The 20,717-nt window shown below is 41.3% G+C and overlaps 1 protein-coding gene across 8 annotated transcripts in view; it reads right to left on the bottom strand.

The window, feature by feature from the left end:
- LOC139757010 (protein turtle homolog B-like) overlaps nt 1–12,603 on the bottom strand; it is a 179,120-nt gene extending 166,517 nt beyond the window's left edge. For all 8 annotated transcript variants that reach the window (XM_071676957.1, XM_071676962.1, XM_071676960.1 and 5 more), the window contains exon 1: nt 10,221–12,603. In XM_071676957.1, coding sequence (XP_071533058.1) covers nt 10,221–10,326 — 106 coding nt within the window. In that variant the 5' untranslated portion in view covers nt 10,327–12,603. The remainder of the gene's footprint in view (nt 1–10,220) is intronic.
- Nucleotides 12,604–20,717: the final 8,114 nt, after the last annotated feature.

The raw sequence follows: 20,717 nt of genomic DNA, 5'->3' as shown, positions 1-20,717 counted from the left end.
TATATCCTTGGGGATACGGGAGAAAGAATAATTCCCAAGCATTCCCCGCGTGTCGTACAAAGCGACTAAAGGGAACAGGAGCGTAGGGCTAGAAACCCTCCCCTCCTTGTATTCTAACTTTCTAAAAGGGGAAACAAAAGAAGGAGTCATGCGGGGAGTGCTCATCCACTTCGAAGGCTCAGACTGGGGTGTCTAAATGTGTGTGGATGTAACCAAGATGAGAAAAAAGGAGAGATAGGTAGTATGTTTGAGGAAAGGAACCTGGATGTTTTGGCTATGACTGAAACGAAGCTCAGGGGTAAAAGGGAAGAGTGGCTTGGGAATGTCTTGGGAGTAAAGTCAGGGGTTGGTGAGAGGACATGAGCAAAGGAAGGAGTAGCACTACTCCTGAAGCAGTTGTGGGAGTATGTGATAGATTGTAAGAAAGCAAACTCTTGATTGATGTGGGTAAAACTGAATGTGGATGGAGGGAGATGGGTGATTATTGGTGCCTATGCACCTGGTCATGAGAAGAAAGATCATGAGAGGCAAGTGTTTTGGGAGCAGCTGAGTAATTGTGTTTTGTGTAGCAGCTTTGATGCACGAGACCGGGTTATAGTGATGGATAATTTGAATGCAAAGGTGAGTAATGTGGCAGTTGAGAGCATAATTGGCGTACATTGGGTGTTAAGTGTTGTAAATGTAAATGGTGAAGAGCTTGTAGATTTGTGTGCTGAAAAAGGACTGTTTTATCGATGATGTAAGGCAGGTGTACGAGTAGGAAGAGAGGAAAATGAGTGGTTCCCAGTGAATGTCGGTTTGCGGCATGGGTGTGTGATGTCTCCATGGTTATTTAATTTGTTTATGGATGTGGTTGTTAGGGAGGTGAAAGCAAGAGTTTTAGAGACAGGGGCAAGTATGCAGTCTGTTGTGGATGAGAGGGTTTGGGAAGTGAGTCAGTTGTTGTTCCCTGGTGATACAGCGCTGGTGGCTGATTCGGGTGAGAAACTGCAGAAGTTGGTGATTGAGTTTGGTAAAGTGAGTGAGAGAAGAAAGCTGAGAGTAAATGTGAATAAGAGCAAGGTTATTAGGCTCAATAAGGTTGAGGGACAAGTCAATTGGGAGGTAAGTTTGAATGGAGAAAAAGTGGAGGAAGTGAAGTGTTTTAGATATCTGCGAGTGGATTTGGCAGCGGATGGAACCATGGAAGCGGAAGTGAGTCACAGGGCGAGGGGGGGGGGGGCAAAGGTTCTGGAAGCGCTGAAGAATGAAGAATGTGTGGAAGGCGAGAACGTTATCTCGGAGAGCAAAAATGGGTATGTTTGGAGGAATAGTGGTATCAACAATGTTATATGGTCGTGAGGCATGGGCGATAGATAGGGTTGTGCGGAGGGTGGATGTGTTAGAAATGAGATGTTTGAGGACAATATGTGGTGTGAGGTGGTTTGATCGAGTAAGTAATGAAAGGGTAAGAGAGATGTGTGGTAATAAAAAGAGTGTGGTTGAGAGAGCAAAATAGGGTGCATTGACATGGTTTGGTCACATAGAGAGAAAAAGCGAGGAAAGATTGACAAAGAGGATATATGTGTCAGAGGTGGAGGGAACGAGGAGAAGTGGGAGACCAAATTGGAGGTGGAAGGATGGAATGAAAAAGATTTTGAGCGATCGGGGCCTGAACATCCAGGAGGGTGAAAGGCGTGCAAGGAATAGTGAATTGGAACGATGTGGTATACCGGGGTCGACGTGCCATCAATGGATTGAACCAGGGCATGTGAAACGTGTGGGGTAAACCATGGGAAGTTTATTCATTTATTTATCTATTCATTTTTGGTGTTTCCTCTGTGGACAATTCCGGTTTCATGGCTTTAACTCTGACCCATCTTCTCTATCGTCAGTCACTGCGTCACGTCATCATGATAACTTTCCCGGTCTTCATGTCGTCTCACACAGAATCCATCTGTCTCTCTCTGGTCCACTGCCTCACTGCATCATACATAGTGTTGCTTTCGCAGGAATTCCTCTACGCAAAGCGTATTCTTTCTGATGTTTTCGCCAACGCGCTCTTGCTTTACCAATCTTCTTTCCTCTTGCACTCTACATAAAAATTCTTCATTCCTTTGAAGTTCTGACAAAATTTTCTTCATTATTTTCCAGGAAGTCCACATTGCAAAGCTTTCTTATGATTTCCTTAATTCTCAAGTGCAACGTTTCTGCATCATGGAAACTCAAAGCTCCTCATTAAGCTCTTTACCATCCTTTTCTTTTGCTTCAGGTCAAACTTCCCTTTTTGTGGTTACCGATTGGCAATCACGTATTCATGTTGTGAGGGGAGGGAGGTCTCCACTCATGGGGACTTATATACTTTGATGTGGATTTGTGATTACTGTTTGTGTTGTACGAGGGAAGAGTTTTAAACTTGTGATTTCACACCTCTTCTCTCTTCACGAAACCACTTTCCATGACACCCTCACTTCACATACAACCCGATCCAAACACCCCAAATCTACCATCCTATTATCGAACACATTCAGCAGTCCTTCAAAATACTCTCTCCATCTCTTCTTCACTTCATCACTGTCTGTCATTGCTTCCCCTTTTGCCCCCTTTACCAACGTTCTCATTTGTTCTCTTGTCCTTCGCACATTTTACCTCCCTCGAAAACACCATACTCCCCCTATTTTCTGATACTCGTTTATCCTAACTCTCATTTGTTCTCTTTTTCAACCCCTTCACCTTCCTCTCGACCTCCTGTGTCTTTTTCTTATACATTCCAAAATCATTTGCATTCCTTTTCCGTAACTGCCGCCCAAATGCCTCTCTTTTCTCTTTCACTAACAACTTTATTTCTTCATCCTACCACTCACTACCCTTTCTAATCTACCCACCTCCCACTTTTCTCATGCCACTTGCCTCTCTTGCATATGCCATCACTGCTTCCCTAAATACCTCCGATTTCTAACCCACTCCCCTCACTTCATTTACTCTCACCTTTTGCCATTCTGCATGCAATCTTTTCTTGTAGTTCTTCACACAAGTCTCTTATCCAAGCTCACTTACTCACATTGCTCTATCATTAATGACAATGTTTCCTCTTTTTCGATAATTTCTACAAACCTTCACCCTCGCCCCCACAAGAGATAAGACCTCCCACCAGCTGCCTCTCAGCACATTTACATCCGTCTTTCTTTTACTCGCCAATCAATCAATCAATCAATCAATATATATATATATATATATATATATATATATATATATATATATATATATACATATATATATATATATATATATATATATATATATATATATATATATATTTATATATATATATATATATATATATATTCATTCTTTTATTATACTTTGTCGCTGTCTCTGCCTGCCTTTATTCATCCCCGTCGCCACCCCGCCACACATGAAATGACACCCTCATCCCCCCGCACGCGCGCGAGGTAGCGCTAGCAAAAGACAACAAAGGCCACATTCGTTCACACTCAGCCTCTAGCTGTCATGTACAATGCACCGAAACCACAGCTCCCTTTCCATATCTAGGCCCCACAAAACTTTCCAAGACACTTCACATACCCTGTCTCAGTCCATTGACATCACGTCGATCTCGGTATACCACATCGTTCCAATTCACTCTATTCCTTGCACGCCTTTCACCTTCCTGCATGTTCAGGCCCCAATCGCTCAAAAACTTTTTCACTCCATCTTTCCACCTCCAATTTGGTCTCCAACTTATCCTCGTTCTCTCCACCTCTGACACATATATCCTCTTTGTCAATCTTTCCTCACTCAATCTCTCCATGCGACCAAACCATTTCAATACACCCTCTTCTGCTCTCTCAACCACACTCATTTTATTACCACATATCTCTCTTACCCTTTCAATACTTACTCGATCAAACCACCTCACACCACATATCATCCTCAAACTTCTCATTTCCAACACATCCACCCACCTACACACAACTGTATCTATAGCCCAAGCCTCGCAACCATATAACATTGTTGGAACCACTATTCCTTCAAACATACCCATTTTTGCTTTCTGAGATAATGCTCTCGCCTTCCGCAAATTCTTCAACGTTCCCAGAACTTTCACCCCCTCCCCCACCCTGTAACTCACTTCTGCTTCCATGGTTCCATCTGCTGCCAATCCTAGATATCTAAATCCACTCCTAGATATCTAAAACACTTCACTTCCTCCAGTTGTTCTCCATTCAAACTTACCTCCCAACTGACTTGTCCCTCAACCCTCTGTACCTAATAGCCTTACTCTTATTCACATTTACTCTCAGCTTTCTTCTTTCACACACTTTACCAAACTCAGTCACCAACGTCTGCAGTTTCTCACCCGAATCAGCCACCAGCGCTGTATCATCAGCAAACAACAACTGACTCACTTCCCAAGCCACCTCCCTAACAACCCCATCATAAACAAATTAAACAACCATGGAGACATCACGCACCCCTGCCGCAAAACGACATTCAATGAGAACCAATCGCTTTCCTCTCTTCCTACTCGTGCGCATGCCTTACATCCTTGATAAAAACTTTTCTCTGCTTCTAGCAACTTCCCTCCCACACCACATACTCTTAATACCTTCCACAGAGCATCTCTATCAACTCTATCATGTGCCTTCTCTAGATCCATAAATGCTACATACAAATGCTTCTGCTTTTCTAATTATTTCTCACATACCTCCTTCAAAGCAAACAACTGATCCACATATCCTGTACCTCTTCTGAAACCACACTGCTCTTCCCCAATCTGATGCTCTGTACATGCCTAGACCCTCTCAATCAAATCTCTCCCATATGATTTCCCAGGAATACTCAACAAACTTATACCTCTGTAATTTGAACACTCACCTTTATCCCTTTTGCATTTGTACAATGGCACTGTGCACGCATTCCGCCAATCCTCAGGTACTTCACAATGAGCTATACATACACTGAATATCCTCACAAGCCAATCAACAACAGTCACCCCCTTTCTTAATAAATTCCACTGCAATACCATCCAAACCCGCCCCCTTGCCGACTTTCATCTTCCGCAAAGCTTTCACTACCTCTTCTCTGTTTAATAAATAACTAATGAAATAATATATATACAATGTATCCAAAATTTGTTATATATTTGCATCTAGTTCTGTCCCTCCCTTTTTGCTGGCCCAATAAGAGCTCCAAAATTTTGAAATATTATCACTTATCATGTGTGTTAAGCCTCCAAGAGGTTGGGTGAGTAAGTAATTCTCAGGAACCAAAATTCTGAATAGACATGAACCGCCTGTGATTATTAAGGTTCTAAGGACTGACATCTTGATAGCACGGATACTTAAGAGGTATTTAAGATTTTTCATCACATAAATTCTACTTTCTTTGAATTAACCATCCAAATGACTTATTTATATATCAACAACGCAACAAGACCTTCCAGAACGATATTACTGAAAGCAAGACGTTTGTGTACTTAATGTGACACATTGCAATGGAGCCGTTCGTGTCCTGGACGCTGGTTTATACACTATACAGGGTCTGGCAGGTAGGAGCAGATCATGGCTACTTTATGCATGTCCTCTGACACGTGCGCAACAGTCTAAGTATGCAACACCTGAAATGCCAGTGGACGACTCTTTTTTAATATTTGCCTTTCTGTCTGTCTGTATGCAGAGTGCAACTTTTCATTCCGTACTTTGAGAATACATCCACTCTGTTTGTGAGCACGTTCTCTTGGTGCTTTTAAGCTTACGCGTTTTTCTCTTGGCCTCGTCGTCCTCGATTTGCATATGTATGTACGTATGTATGTATGCATACAGGCTGAGGTGCAAAAACGAGGTTTCCAGCTTTCGCATGCACTCCCAGGGCCGTCAGAACAGATTGCATTGCCGGATGTGTCTGTTTGTGCAATCGCCTTTCATCTGAGTACCAGAGGCTGCTGGTGCAGACAGAACAATGTGACCTTAACTCTGGGCACCGACCGCTACAACCCGAGGTTGGCTTAGGTGTTACTTGCCGGGGAAATGGAAGTTAAGGACTGTGATTGCTGATATCATAAGTTAAGGAAAAGATTACGAAAATATATGGAGTTAAAAAGGATAAAACGTATCAACAGAGGACAGTTTTGACGTGAGATTGTAGTTACCAGTGGATTACTTGATGATATTAGGAAGGAGGCTTAATCTTTGTGAAGTTCTAAACAGATGTAGGCAAGTAGTTGGTATAGCATCAACTGAAGGATGAGGGATAATGATGAAGCGTACAGACTTGCTCAGTAAGGACGAGATACAAAGAAAAAAGACGTACAAGGAAAAGGAACATTGAAGGTTAAGTATATGAATGGTGGTATGCTCTCTTCTGCCGTAGGAAGATAAGGTATTATCGATTGCTTATCATAGGTAGAGAGTTTACCTCTGCGGAGATGCAAGCAGTACACGTCTGCCTGAAGCCGTGAGATAGATCTTAATCCTTGGCTGGTGCAGACCTTTGCCAAGTGATGACCTTTACGGTTCTCTCACTATCTCTTGACTCCTCCAGTAAATGAAGCCTCCATTACCCTGTTAGTGTCGTGAGTGCACTCACTCCTGTTTACTGAGCTTCCTGTGGTTGTAGAGATAACTTATGCTCCTTCCCTGATGACTTCTTTATGTCATTAAGCTACTGGAAATTATGGTAGAACATTATCACATCTGAACATAAAGGCCATACGAAATCTTACACTAATAACCATGAGTATATCTTTACACCATTATTCTCCATATCTTCCTTCATTTATTTCCCATTTCCACTTTTCTCCTTTTTCCCTACCATGTATCCTCTACCTGATCCATTTTGTGACATCCTTCGTCATTAACCTGAAGGTCATTTGACATATATCACTATATAACAACGAACATATGTCCAAAAAAGTTCCATAATCATCACACACAACTGTACTGTAGATATCAAGTAGTAATTGAAATTAAATTACCCTTTGGGCTCCTAATTCTAGTTTCTTTGTCTACATATAATCACCGGTATGCACATCCATCTTTGCCATCTCTTACATCAGTCTCAATTATCCCTGTACCACAACACACAAAAACTTTAAGCCACATGTTGAGTCACAAGCACTGTAAGAGGGCATGTAGCTAAGATTGATTCTCAACATCTGAAGGGGTTAAAGATTTCCCGGTAGGTTGTCGTAGTTTCACGATGACGGCCCTAATGACCCAGGCAAGGTGATAGGTCTAAAGCCCAAACGACCAACCAAAGATCAAAGACGAGAGAAATATTGGATCCGAGACCTTACATGGCGAGGAGGAGCCTGTAGGCTCCCACCCAGCGCTGCCAAGCGCCACCTGCCATCTATGGAGTGAGAGCTGAACTAAGCAGCCGCCGTCTGGCCAGTGTGACGACCAGGGCCAGGCAGGTCGTCAGCTGGTGCGTAGGTTGCTTTTGCCGCCTCTCGCTCGTAGTTAAATCGTCTCCCCTGATATACATATATATATATATATATATATATATATATATATATATATATATATATATATATATGTGTGTGTGTGTGTGTGTGTGTAGTGCTCCAGAAAATCATAGGAATTTTGGGTTTTCCATCTTTTGAATACACATCAGTCAATATATATCAAGCAATATCACACGACTGTAAATAAAACTCTTATATTCCCCTATCTCATCTAACTGAAATCATCCTTTCCAATCGTAAGAAAAACAATTTCAACTGAATCCAAGCTAACTTTTGGGGTTTTTGGGGGTAAAAAAAAAAAAAAAGAAAAACGTGTCAACTTTCGACCCAAAGGGAGTAAATCGCTGGTAAATTCCTCGCAACGATTAAAAGTTCGGACACGGCTGTCGCTAGGCGGCCAGAGGCGGCTGATAAAAAAAAAAGAGAGAAAAAAAGAGCAGAGTTCAGTGGCACGGAACACATAACCTCTGAGGGATCATGAGTCCGCCACCACTGGTGGTGTCACGGAGCAGAAGCATCGTGAGAAGGATCAGTAACACATGATGAGGGATCATGAGTCCACCACCGCCACCACTGGTGGTGTCACGGAGCAGAAGCAACGTGAGAAGGATCAGTAACCCATGACCTCTAGTGACCTGAAACAGGAGCACCATATGAGGTGTCAGGAGCCCCATGATGTCTGGTGACCCGAAGCAGGAACACTATGTGAACTCTCATTATTCCACAACGATTAATGAGACAACAGAAGCATGATCACGGTGATCATGACGACAGATGGGTACGAGACACCATCACCATCGAAATGGCTAACGAGTCCATGGCGACAGATGGCACGAATTGCAAAACCAACTGAGAGATCACGAGTCTATAGCCCATAGCTGGGAAATGAACGCCATCTGAAGGATCATGAATTCCACGACGACACATACAAAGCACCGCACTGAGTGATCACGAATCCTACACAACACATGAGGAGTCTAAGACGACTTGGTGGCAGAGAACATCCTCACAGTCGTCATCTACACACGACAACAGGTGACACGACACAAGGACGCCTGAAGATGTGTAAGTCAACATCCATCTCTTGTATATTGATGTGATCGTTTTGGGGAATTTAATGACGACAAACACGACGTTAGTAACAGGGGCTTTATAAAGGCATTAAGGTGTCACAGGTTTGATAACAGTGTGTGTCTGGGAAAAATCATAAACTCACTAATGCTATATGACAAACCCAAGGATGAAGGAGGGCGGCTGTAAAGCAACCCACAGGTGTTTGATAACATGAAAGATTCTGAGGCCAAGTACAGGTGTTTGGGGAATGAGAACGCCTACAGTATCCATGAGAACACGCTTAGTGAGTTTCGTGTCATGGGAAGTCGAAGGATTCATGTGTCAATTGATTCCTACCTGTCGACACAAATAACTCTTGGGACATATGAGCAAAAGCACAAGTGTTTCCTGACACTTAACAATGGAAATACATGGATGCAAGTATCAACAAATTAAACTATGTGAAGTATTTTACAGGGCAGGTATAGGTATTTCGAGAAATGGATCTTCTGATGAATTCATAAGTACTGGTGTTCAGCGAGCCGAAATCCTCAAGTCGATTCATATAGACAGACATTTGGTGAACTAGACCCTCCGGTAGGTTTATAAGAACGGGGACAGATGTTTGGTGAACTGAAACGTGTTAAAAACTCATATGAAACAGAAAGGTTTGGTCTGCTGGTACCGTCGGTGGATTCATGAGAACAAGTACAGGCGTTTGATGAAAAAGAAGGCATGAGGATTCACGGGGACATATACAGATGTGCTTCGTTACTAAGAACCTCTGGTGTGTCCATGATGACCAGACCATGTCTGGTGAAATGAGGTCTCTAATAGATTCATGAGGTGAAGTAGAGATGCCTGGTAAACTGAGACAACTCATGGATCCATGCTTGATGGCAGGTACGTGTGCCTGACGACATGGACCCTCTTATGGACAAATGTAGATGTCTACTGAACTAGAACATCTATTAGATTCTTGAGGACAAGTTCAGATGTCCGGTAAACAAGTACTTTGGAAGGTTCATGAGGATAAGCAAAAGTGTGCAGTGAAACTGAATGTGAAGTGTACTCCTGTGGACGTGTCCGGATGTTGGTAGTGGTATGGAAAGTTTGTGAGACCAAAGAGATCGAGAACAGTCGTTTATGATGATATGAAGAGTGGAATATCTTGAGGACAAGAAGAGGTGATGAAACAGAAAGCCAGTTGTACTTATGTGCCAACGCGCTGATTTTAAGGTGACTTGAAATATATGAGAACGTCGTAAATTTGCGCCATAAGGCTCTAAGTAGACTAATGTAACATGTATGACCTTAATGGTCCATGACGCGCAGTCTCGCAGTGTCAAGCTCTACCAGCAACTGTCATGGTGTACATGTTGTAAGGCTATGTATGACGACTTCCTAACCAAATTTCTGTAGTTCGATGAGTAAAAAACCCCACATAATGACGCTTCTCTGAGTCACTTAATCCAATACCACGGTAGATGAAGTCAATCTCAAAATAATGAGATTTTAATCATGTTTTCCGTATCTTCAATAAAAGCGAAAGACTCTTCAGCCGTGATGGAAATTGCTTCTCAGAATATAACTAGAAACACTTCGATAGAGACAGAAAGCTGAATCTAACTCAACGAAATATGCAGTGGAGATCCAAGATTAAATCTGCAACGAACTTTGATTAATAAAAAGATAGATAAAAAAAATTCGTACTTACATTTCTTCTTTTGGAAGAGGAAATCGCCCTCTGTAGCCACGTTGTACAGGAGATTAACGAAGAGGATGACACAGGGAATTCTCTTATTATGTTGTATTCCACCCATGATTCTTTTCTTTACCTTTTTTTTTCCTCTTAGATAGAAATCTCGAATGAGAATATGAAGAGGCCAACTGGTTTAGTCCCCTGTAATGGTATCTTGATAGGGAATCAGTCACCCAGGGAGGAAAAGACAATGATATTGGATATTCCGACTTGATTCAGTGTCCTAACTGTTGTTTCAGTTCACATAATTCATCTCTTAAAGTCTCACATAACCTGATAATAAATAGAACTCAGATGCTGTATTTAATGATGTGAAATTTCCATAATGGAAAAATAAGTTGCAAGTCTTGAAGAAATTACTTTAGCAGTGATCAAGATCTTTTTTTTTTCGACGTGCTAAGATGAAATTCAAATTTACATCTCGTGACTTTGAGTTTCATGCAGGTCACTTAGACGAAAATGAATTGGCACAATCTTGAATAGCAAAAATGTTCATGAATTTATGTCGTGTCAATGAGTGTATGTGCTTCACTTCTTCATCAAAAGAATTTAATGAGACGTTAGTTTTCTCAGAGGGACATCTGGCCTTGTTCTCACCCAGTGTGTGTCACTGTTACATCCGCATACTTCTAATTTCCTAATATCACTGTCAACAGATTATATCTGGAAACGTTCCTCAAGCTTTAAGTAACTTACAAGAGTAGTTTACGGATTTCTTTCAAAGATAAACAAGCCACTTCACTGCACTGTATGATAACCCTGGCCTGCTCACTGTATTATATTGATTTCTGAGTCAATGCACTACATTTCGAACACACTATTTCTTTTCCTCAATGAAACACACCTCAACCCCATTACACAGAATCACGGTAGAGTATGTGCACAAGTTTACTGCATTCTGACCACAGCAAACTCATATCGTTTGGGGTATTTCCAAGTTCCTTCATCGTGCTCGAAAAACTTATAAACCATTTCACTTCACTCGAGATGTGTACTAAATCTCTTTTCCACTCCCCTCTCCCATGCGGATGACCTGACTTTACTAAAAGGACTTCTGGCCTATCGCATCTGGATACAGTTACAGGGTCATCTAGGCAGACCTCGACGATCACCAGGTCATTATTTGCTGCCCCTGCCAAAAGCGCCGAGGAACCCCATATCTTCAGCTCCTCCGTGTTTTTCATCAAGAAAAAAGGTCGTCGAACTCCACATTAACCTCTGCTGGCTATTCTTCTTGGAGACGTGGAGTTTCCCTGCTTCATTCCTTCCTGGCTACTTTTGATCAAAGAGCTAACGATTACCACATCATATTATAATCCTGTCCTTGCTCGAAGAGCCAACGAACCTCACATCTTTGTTTGCAGAAGTCTTTGCTCCAGGCGTCGACAAACCCAGCTCTTGCTCGAGACGTTCACGATCCATACACAATAACTTGCAGCCATTCTTTAACTGAGGCCTTGACGATCCCCTCATCTTTACCTGCTGACTGTCCTTATTCGAAGCTTCGACGATACCCACATCATTATATGCTGATGTTCAAATGCTCAGCTCGAACTCCACATCATTAGTAACAGAATGCCTGTGCTCGGAGCTAGTTGAATATATACTTAAAGTACGCACCGTGCATTGCGTTCCGCCAGGAGCCATTAAGAATGCACGGCACCAATTTCCCAAATAATGTCTGTAAAGAACTCATTTTATAGAAGCAATTTCCTGCTTTTAGGAGAAACAGTAGCTTTGTTAGCTTCCTTTAAGAAAGCAGCATTCCACTTATTTCTGCACTGGGGTCATTAGGTCGTCCGCTAGTACCCTCGTTCTAATGGGCAATAACCCATCAGTTTTCTTGCTTAAGTGAAATGTTCCAAACAGAAAACCACTTCCTCAGCAGTACTAGATGCTATTATGCTTTTACCAGTTCTATCATGAATAACTCATCTCATTATGCATGACATTCTTTTTTTAATTAAACATGAATTGTTGGTACAGTGTTCATTAACTACGTTATTCTTTAAAGTGTATGTCACTTGTTACCACCCATCTTTTCCTTACTGACAGATTCAACGTGTTCGTAAAGTGTAGTGAGATATTTACAAAACCAGTCTACGATCATTAGGTATGGTTCGTAATCACTGATTCACTTCACAGCCTTCAAAAACGACTATATTTCTGACATCTGTGGCACTCTTTCTTTTTCTTACACGCCATGACACAGCACATGAAAACTGGCATCAGTTCATCATGATATTATAGAAGGAATCCGCGAGAGCGACGGTAGGCCCACAGCCACCAGAAGACAGGGGGAAGCGGTGGCGGGACTGGAGCGGAGCACGGACCTTCACACGACGCCAGCACAAGAGCTACTGGGGCTGGCGGCTTGCCGTCACCACCTTCACCCTCCCCCCTCCGCCGCCACCTGCACCCGATCACACCAATTCTTTATTCTTTATTGTACATGGGCTGTGAACCTTAGGCAGGTTAATTTAAGAGGGCGATATATACCAGTTATAATGTTCCTGGGTACTAATTGAGGTAAATCATTAACATAACAGTTTCCAAGTAGCATTCCAGAGCAGAATTTTCTCCTAATGGCAAAAGTACATATGGGCACATAATCAAGCTTTGTTAAACACATAATTACACTGAAGCAGCTACATATTTGTCTTCTTTAGTGCAGTTTTGATTATTCAGTTCACGTTCCGTTTTATTTTGGGCTAATCGCAATCACCATCGATCACATATGAGGGAAAGAAGTCATGTATGTGTCCGGATGTGTAATGATTATTTCAGAAGGCTGTAAACAAACTTGCATTGATAGAAATCAGTTTGGTGTTGAGAAGTGAACCTCAGATTTCTGTGGCTATATGGGATTCCTCGAGAACGTGAGAATGAGAGAGGAAAATGTTCATTTTTTGATCTTTTCTCAGAGACGTGTGTTGTTAGTGTGGTATACAAACACCATTTAAACACACTAAAGGTGATTCATACAAGTTATCTCCTAACTCAGCCGTTCATTACTTTACGGTAGTTTCCAGGAACTGTTATGTAACGAGAAATATACTTCACAGGGTTCAAGTTCTTGCCAGTTGGCAGCCAGCCTGGCTGCAGTGGAAGGCAGCAAACTAAAATGTGTTTGTTAGAAATTTTGTACACGAGCTGGAAACCGCAGTGTGTTTATTCGTGGTTTTATTTTTTGGTTAATGATAAAGTGTTGGTATCTAATCTGTTCTCTCTCTCTCTCTCTCTTGATGCAACATGATGATGCCAAAGACATAATATCTGCAATAGGATCTGTTATGTTGAAGAGCGAATTTAGAAAAAAAAAAAGAAGATAATTGACAAGATAATTGACAGGTCCCGTCGTCTCCTGACGTCAACCCTGGACCCTGGAATCTTCGTTCTACTATTTATAGATTAATTGCAAGTGTTGACGAGTTTGCATAGTCGAACTGCTATCTCTCCTCAGGCAAAACTTGATGGTTGTTGGTCTTGCTGGAGACAGTAGTGAATTTAGAGAAACACAAAATATTATATTTCCAGACGTTATATACAACATACAACCTTGGAAATCTGTTATTTGTAGTCTGTTAAAAGATGTTTTCTTTTTTTTTATAAAACATTGTAATGTAAAACCATGTGTTTTACTGTTGCGTTTCTCTGTCTGGAAGCCTGAGGCTATCAGAGCTGCGCACGCCATCGGCTGCTTCATCTCTCTAGTGGGGCTGCTGTCATGTACACTACAGTGATAGTGGGAAAAAATATTTGGTAATTGTTTATCTATGTATATTGTCCTTTACTTTCTATCGCTGCTTCTGTGTTCATAGTTTTCTTTTTCCTCCCATACTTGTAGCGGGAATAAGAACTCATACTTTAGGATGGGATGAGATGAATAAATCGACATTTTCATCAACCATCAAGCACTGTTTTTTAACATCACGCATATTGCACATATCCTCATTACATCTCAAGAAATGAGGTATTTGGATGATGTGTCATTGCATGGAATTAGGCAGCACACGTAAGTGCAAGAAATTCTTTTTTGTTGGAGAGTATAAAACCTATGTGAGGAATCATAACTATTGAAGTGATGAAATGGGATTTAGGTTTTAATGACTTTTGAGCAACTTGTCAATAACCAGAATACTTCTTTAGATGTCTTTTCAAGCAAGAAAGCAAGCCAAATGTTAGAATGGAGAGAGCATCATCCTTGAAGAGAGAGTGCTATGCTTGCAGGGAATTGCTTTGCATGCAGGAAACTACCAACTTGAAGAAACTATCACTTTCTTTTCACAATGTTACTCGAAGACAAGTACGTGTTTCATTTTTCCCGTGGTCTCATAGGAATATGAGTATCCCTGGGGATAGGGGAGAAAGAATACTTCCCACGTATTCCCTGCGTGTCGTAGAAGGCGACTAAAAGGGGAGGGAGCAGGGGGCTGGAAATCCTCCTCTCTCTTTTTTTTTTTATTTTCCAAAAGAAGGAACAGAGAAGGGGGCCAAGTGAGGATATTCCCTCAAAAGCTCAGTCCTCTGTTCTTAACGCTACCTCGCTAACGCGGGAAATGGCGAATCGTTTAAAAAAAAAAAAATATATCAAAAGCAACTTTAGATCACATTATTTGGTTGCGAGCAAGATTCAATATTGGTGAGGATAGTGTGTTGTTTAACTCACCCATTACTCTCTGTTATGCTGCGGTAACACAAGAGCTTGAATTATATCTTTTTCAGTACCGTATAATTTACCGCTCCCTATTGGCCAACACTTTGCAAAAATGATTTTCTTGAACAGTTATTACCGTAATTGGATAGTGAAGGGTTGAATCCCCTCTGGTGTTGAAAGTGAGATTATATGAAGCTACGCACTTGTAACTAATACACACAAACACACACACACAATCTATCTATCTATCTATCTATCTATCTATCTATATAATACACATGTACATACACACGTCCAGACACGCAAATATACATACCTACACAGCTTTCCATGGTTTACCCCAGACGCTTCACATGCCTTGCTTCAATCCACTGACAGCACGTCAACCCCTGTATACCACATGACTCCAATTCACTCTATTTCTTGCCCTCCTTTCACCCTCCTGCATGTTCAGGCCCCGATCACACAAAATCTTTTTCACTCCATCTTTCCACCTCCAATTTGGTCTCCCTCTTCTCCTCGTTCCCTCCACCTCCGACACATATATCCTCTTGGTCAATCTCTCCTCACTCATTCTCTCCATGTGCCCAAACCATTTCAAAACACCCTCTTCTGCTCTCTCGACCACGCTCTTTTTATTTCCACACATCTCTCTTACCCTTACGTTACTTACTCGATCAAACCACCTCACACCACACATTGTCCTCAAACATCTCATTTCCAGCACATCCATCCTCCTGCGCACATCTCTATCCATAGCCCACGCCTCGCAACCATACAGCATTGTTGGAACCACTATTCCCTCAAACATACCCATTTTTGATTTCCGAGATAATGTTCTCGACTTCCACACATTTTTCAAGGCTCCCAAAATTTTCGCCCCCTCCCCCACCCTATGATCCACTTCCGCTTCCATGGTTCCATCCGCTGACAGATCCACTCCCAGATATCTAAAACACTTCACTTCCTCCAGTTTTTCTCCATTCAAACTCACCTCCCAATTGACTTGACCCTCACCCCTACTGTACCTAATAACCTTGCTCTTATTCACATTTACTCTCAACTTTCTTCTTCCACACACTTTACCAAACTCAGTCACCAGCTTCTGCAGTTTCTCACATGAATCAGCCACCAGCGCTGTATCATCAGCGAACAACAATTGACTCACTTCCCAAGCTCTCTCATCCCCAACAGACTTCATACTTGCCCCTCTTTCCAGGACTCTTGCATTTACCTCCTTTACAACCCCATCCATAAACAAATTAAACAACCATGGAGACATCACACACCCCTGCCGCAAACCTACATTCACTGAGAACCAATCACTTTCCTCTCTTCCTACACGTACACATGCCTTAATCCTCGTAAACTTTCAATGCTTCTCACTCTCCCCTACCTATATTCTAATACTTCCACAAGACATCTATCAATCTATAATTGCTTCTCTGAATCCGAATTAAAAAAAAAATCCATTTGCTTTGCAAGTATTCCCGTCATTCTTCAAGCAACCCTGATCACAATCCTTCTACTTCTGAAACGCAATGCATGTTACATTGCATACGTACATGCCTTCACCTCCTCAACAAAACCTCATGTTGTATTTACCGGAATTAACAACTTATGAACTCTAAATTTGACATCATCCCCTATATCCCTTGACCTTTTGTTAGTGTAAAGATTCTTTTTAACATTCGCCAATCTAAAACAGGTTTCCTGCAGTTCTATCTAATTGAATAAACCTACCAACCATCAGCTACACTCAGCCCCTTCTGATAAATTCCACTGCAATACCATCAAACTGTGCCATTACTTTATTTTCGCAAGCTTTTACTATCCTTTCTTTTATCATTCATTTTCCTATCCTTCATTTTGCCCACACTTCGGAAAAACCTACTATAGATGGCATACTGTATCGACATTTCATCAACCAAACTTTTTTTAACATTCCTATCTCCTTCTCAATCACGCTCATTTAGAAATGCCTTTATAGTCCCTTCACTGAATTCCCATTTGCTACTTAGTTTTCGCACCCTTATACTATTCAAACATCTTTATTCCTAAAATTATTATGATAGTTCTCATCGACTTAAACTCTCATTAGCCTTTTTTACATCTTTGCAACTTTACTGACCCACTGTTACTTTAACATCATCCTTCGAAAATGCATTTTTGCTCTGCATAGAAAATCGTCACAAACTTCCTTCTCTTTCTGTACTAAACTCTTACTTCATCTCTTCCATCTTCCTAGTCTTCATAAACCCGGACCATGCCTATACATATATATATAAACATGCGATTGTCCATGCATGTTTATCAAATGGCGTCCAAGCTTCGTCTCTTCGATGTATATCAACTGACTTATATTTCTTGTGTCTCCTCAAATGATGTGATTATTACACGAAAGTGCACTTGGGAACTTATCTTGTTTCATTTTCCCCGTGGACTAATAGGAATATATTGATCACGCGCAAAATTGTGATCCTTTCCAATATATATATATATATATATATATATATATATATATATATATATATATATATATATATATATATATATATATATATACATATATATATTCTTTGCCTGACTTGACCTGGATCATTGTCTCATACCGCATGTTGACCGTGAACGTGCAGTTGTAGTGTATGATGATCTACACAGTACAGGACACGAGAGAGTCCACACATAAAGTGTGTCACACAACCATGTAGACAAATCTTTACTTGTGAATCTGTTAAATTTACAATTTCAGTTATGCTGGTTTGAGGATTCTCAGGATTCTCACTACAAGAATCATGCGATCTAAGAGCTTCTTCGTCTATGATGCTTCTACAGCTTCGAGGTTCCGCTGGAGAAAAGGAACTGAAGGACTCCTCTGGATGGAGTAGTTCTCGATGATGCTGTTCTTTCCAAGTGCTGACCATGACACAGACTCACCGATGATGATTCCTCGCTCGTAGTGTAACCGTTTACGGGTGGAGTCCTGTAACACCAAGATTCATAAATATACATGAAAACAGTCAGTTCAATTGTTTCACAAAAAATACCTCGTGTCAGGCCTTTGTCTCAGTCATGTTAGTACTGAGTAGCAAAGTGTTGAGGATAGCTTCATATTGCTCCATCATCTTTGAGATTATACATAATTTGACTGGTCTCCGCTTGTAGCGTGTGCTTAAAAGATGTATACGTTGGTTTTGCTGTTATGTCGATAAGTTTTAACTGTATGTGATAATAAGCTGCGCCAAAGTGACAAGTGTAATTGAATCAGAATATAGGTAAGATGGAAACTGACATGCTTGTAAGGTAACGTAGAGTTTGATACTGTGTGGGAGAGGTACGTGGCGGTGTGGTGTGATGTGAGAGAGAGTGGTAAGTGGAGGTGGGGTGAGGGAGAGCAGCAAGTGGCGGTGAGGTGTGGGAGAGCGGGATGTGGCATTGGAGTGTGGGAGAGCGGTAAGTGTCGGTGGGGTGTGGGAGAGCGGTATGTGGTGGTGCGATGTGGGAGAGCGGTAAGTAATGGTGGGGTGAGTTGAGAGCAGCTAGTGGCGGTGGGGTGTGACTATGGCCTAGGGAGAGGGAAGTTGGTCATAAAAGGAAACACGTTCCTTCCGATGATGCTTTTGCCTGGAGCACTGGTGCCTAGGTCGTGCACCTTCATCCAAGGTTTTGCTTCTTTCGATGATGACGGAATTCTTTTCTGAAAGTATTCATTGTGTCTTTTTTTATATAGCTAAGCTGAAGATCATAAAACATCGAAAAATCATTTAGAGAACTCTGTTGCCGAGTATGTTATATAACTTTCTTTACCTGTGTAAACATTCTACCAGAGCAAGTTGGTCCATTTATCTATAAACATGGCCATGAAACCATAATCTTATTTATGATACATGTAATATGTATCAAACAGTGTCATCAAAGATTCCCTCGTGACACTCACTATGAGTAAATTAGATATGATGATCAATCAGATTTTTCTTCCCTTTAAACCTAGTATAGGGCAAGCCTAATGTATAATTGTGTATTCTGAACATAAAAGGCTTAGAATGTATGTCTTTACAATCGTAAAATTTCATCTCCATCAATAGTGCCAGGCGGCCTCGTATGCGCGCACAATCTAGCGTCAAAGACCCAGGACACCCGCTGAAAATATTCACAGATAAATTCAAGTGAAAAAGTGTGGCCGAAGCTCTTGTGCGTCATGATGAATGATCCAAAAGAATTTGAGGAGATTTAGGGTATATCCGGCTACATCATCTCTTGATGTAGCAAGTGGAAACTGCTGAAAGTGCAGCGTAGTCAGAGGAGCAAGATGAAAGTTCGAGGATATAAGATCAAGACTTTAAGATTGAAGATGGATGATCTTAAGGGCTAGCGCAGTGAACTGCTCTTGCTGCCAAGGAGTCTCAAATGAAACTATTAGATTTGTACCTAACCTGCACTTCTACAGTGGTGCTGTATGTTCTCCCAGTGATCGGAGGACTTAACTCCATTGACTTGAAAGTCTAATTTTGTTGACTGGTGACGGAAATCAGAGAAATAAAAGAGAGCATCATGAGAGTCTTAGCCCAGAAGCCATCGCCCCACCCGCCGGTCTTGAGGAAAATGCTACCAGTGAAAGAACACATTAGATAGATCTATCACAATGACTCCCGACGCCCATGGTGTGAAGATTATAGCTTACTGTATATAATCCATCCATCTTAAAGAATTATTAACTCATTGACTGGTGGTGACAGCCCAAGATGATACATATTAGATAATCTTAAGATTAAAATCCAGCGAGTTATCGCTGAAGATTACGATACTGTATCTCTGACACGCATGGTCAAGTCTTTAAGGCAGCATTTCACTAAGGATTGAGTGAAGATGATAATATACCTCTCAGAATCTCTTTATACCGGATTCACTTTCTTTTAGGCTCGGAATAACGATCCTGATGTCGTGGAAATAAAACTATTCTCCTTTCTAAATTACAGTTTTGCTGAACGGGCAGAATGTACAGATCACAACCTTTGTACGGATTTACCTTTGAGAACTGCATTATTGAAATGTAAGACTATATCATATCAGAGAAAAAGATAACCTCACCTTTGAAATGAAAGCTGATGATCTCCATTGTTGCCACTCGGGATAATGTAGTTACCCTCGCTGATGCGTTTCATTGTACTGCCTTATGATAAAAGACGTACATGGGGAACGATGCTTCGATGTCGTAGGAATACGACTGGTCGACAACCTGAGGTAATTAGGGTGGCGGATGTCCCATCGCACGGGCACCTGCCCTTCTATCGCTGCTGGTCACGGCTTCGTCCATGACGACACGGCAAAGTTTACTTACTAATGTTCATACACCAGGTGCATGGGCAGGGTACGTGTGGCACTAAGAAGTTTCCTTAACACCTGAAGAAGTTTGGGAGATGTAGCATGACGTGACGACCAGTTGATAGGCCTAGACCTCCCAAACAACCAACTAACCACGTAATTTACCTCTGGTCGTAAATGTCTACTTCAAAACAAAGAACTTTTCTGAGGTCCTTCATGTGTCCCTTCCTCGTTACCTGCAAGATGCCTGTTTCCTGGAAGGTCTCACTCCCTGCCTCTCTTGTTACCACCGTGAGTGTGTGTGTGTGTGTGTGTGTGTGTGTGTGTGTGTGGGTGTGTGTGTGTGAGTATGTGTTTGTGCTATATATATATATATATATATATATATATATATATATATATATATATATATATATATATATATATATATATATATATATATATATATATATATATATATATATATATATATA

This window comes from Panulirus ornatus, chromosome 24 (genome assembly GCF_036320965.1).
Source record: "Panulirus ornatus isolate Po-2019 chromosome 24, ASM3632096v1, whole genome shotgun sequence".
Lineage (NCBI taxonomy): Eukaryota > Metazoa > Arthropoda > Malacostraca > Decapoda > Palinuridae > Panulirus > Panulirus ornatus.
This window is presented reverse-complemented; position numbering and strand designations above follow the sequence as displayed.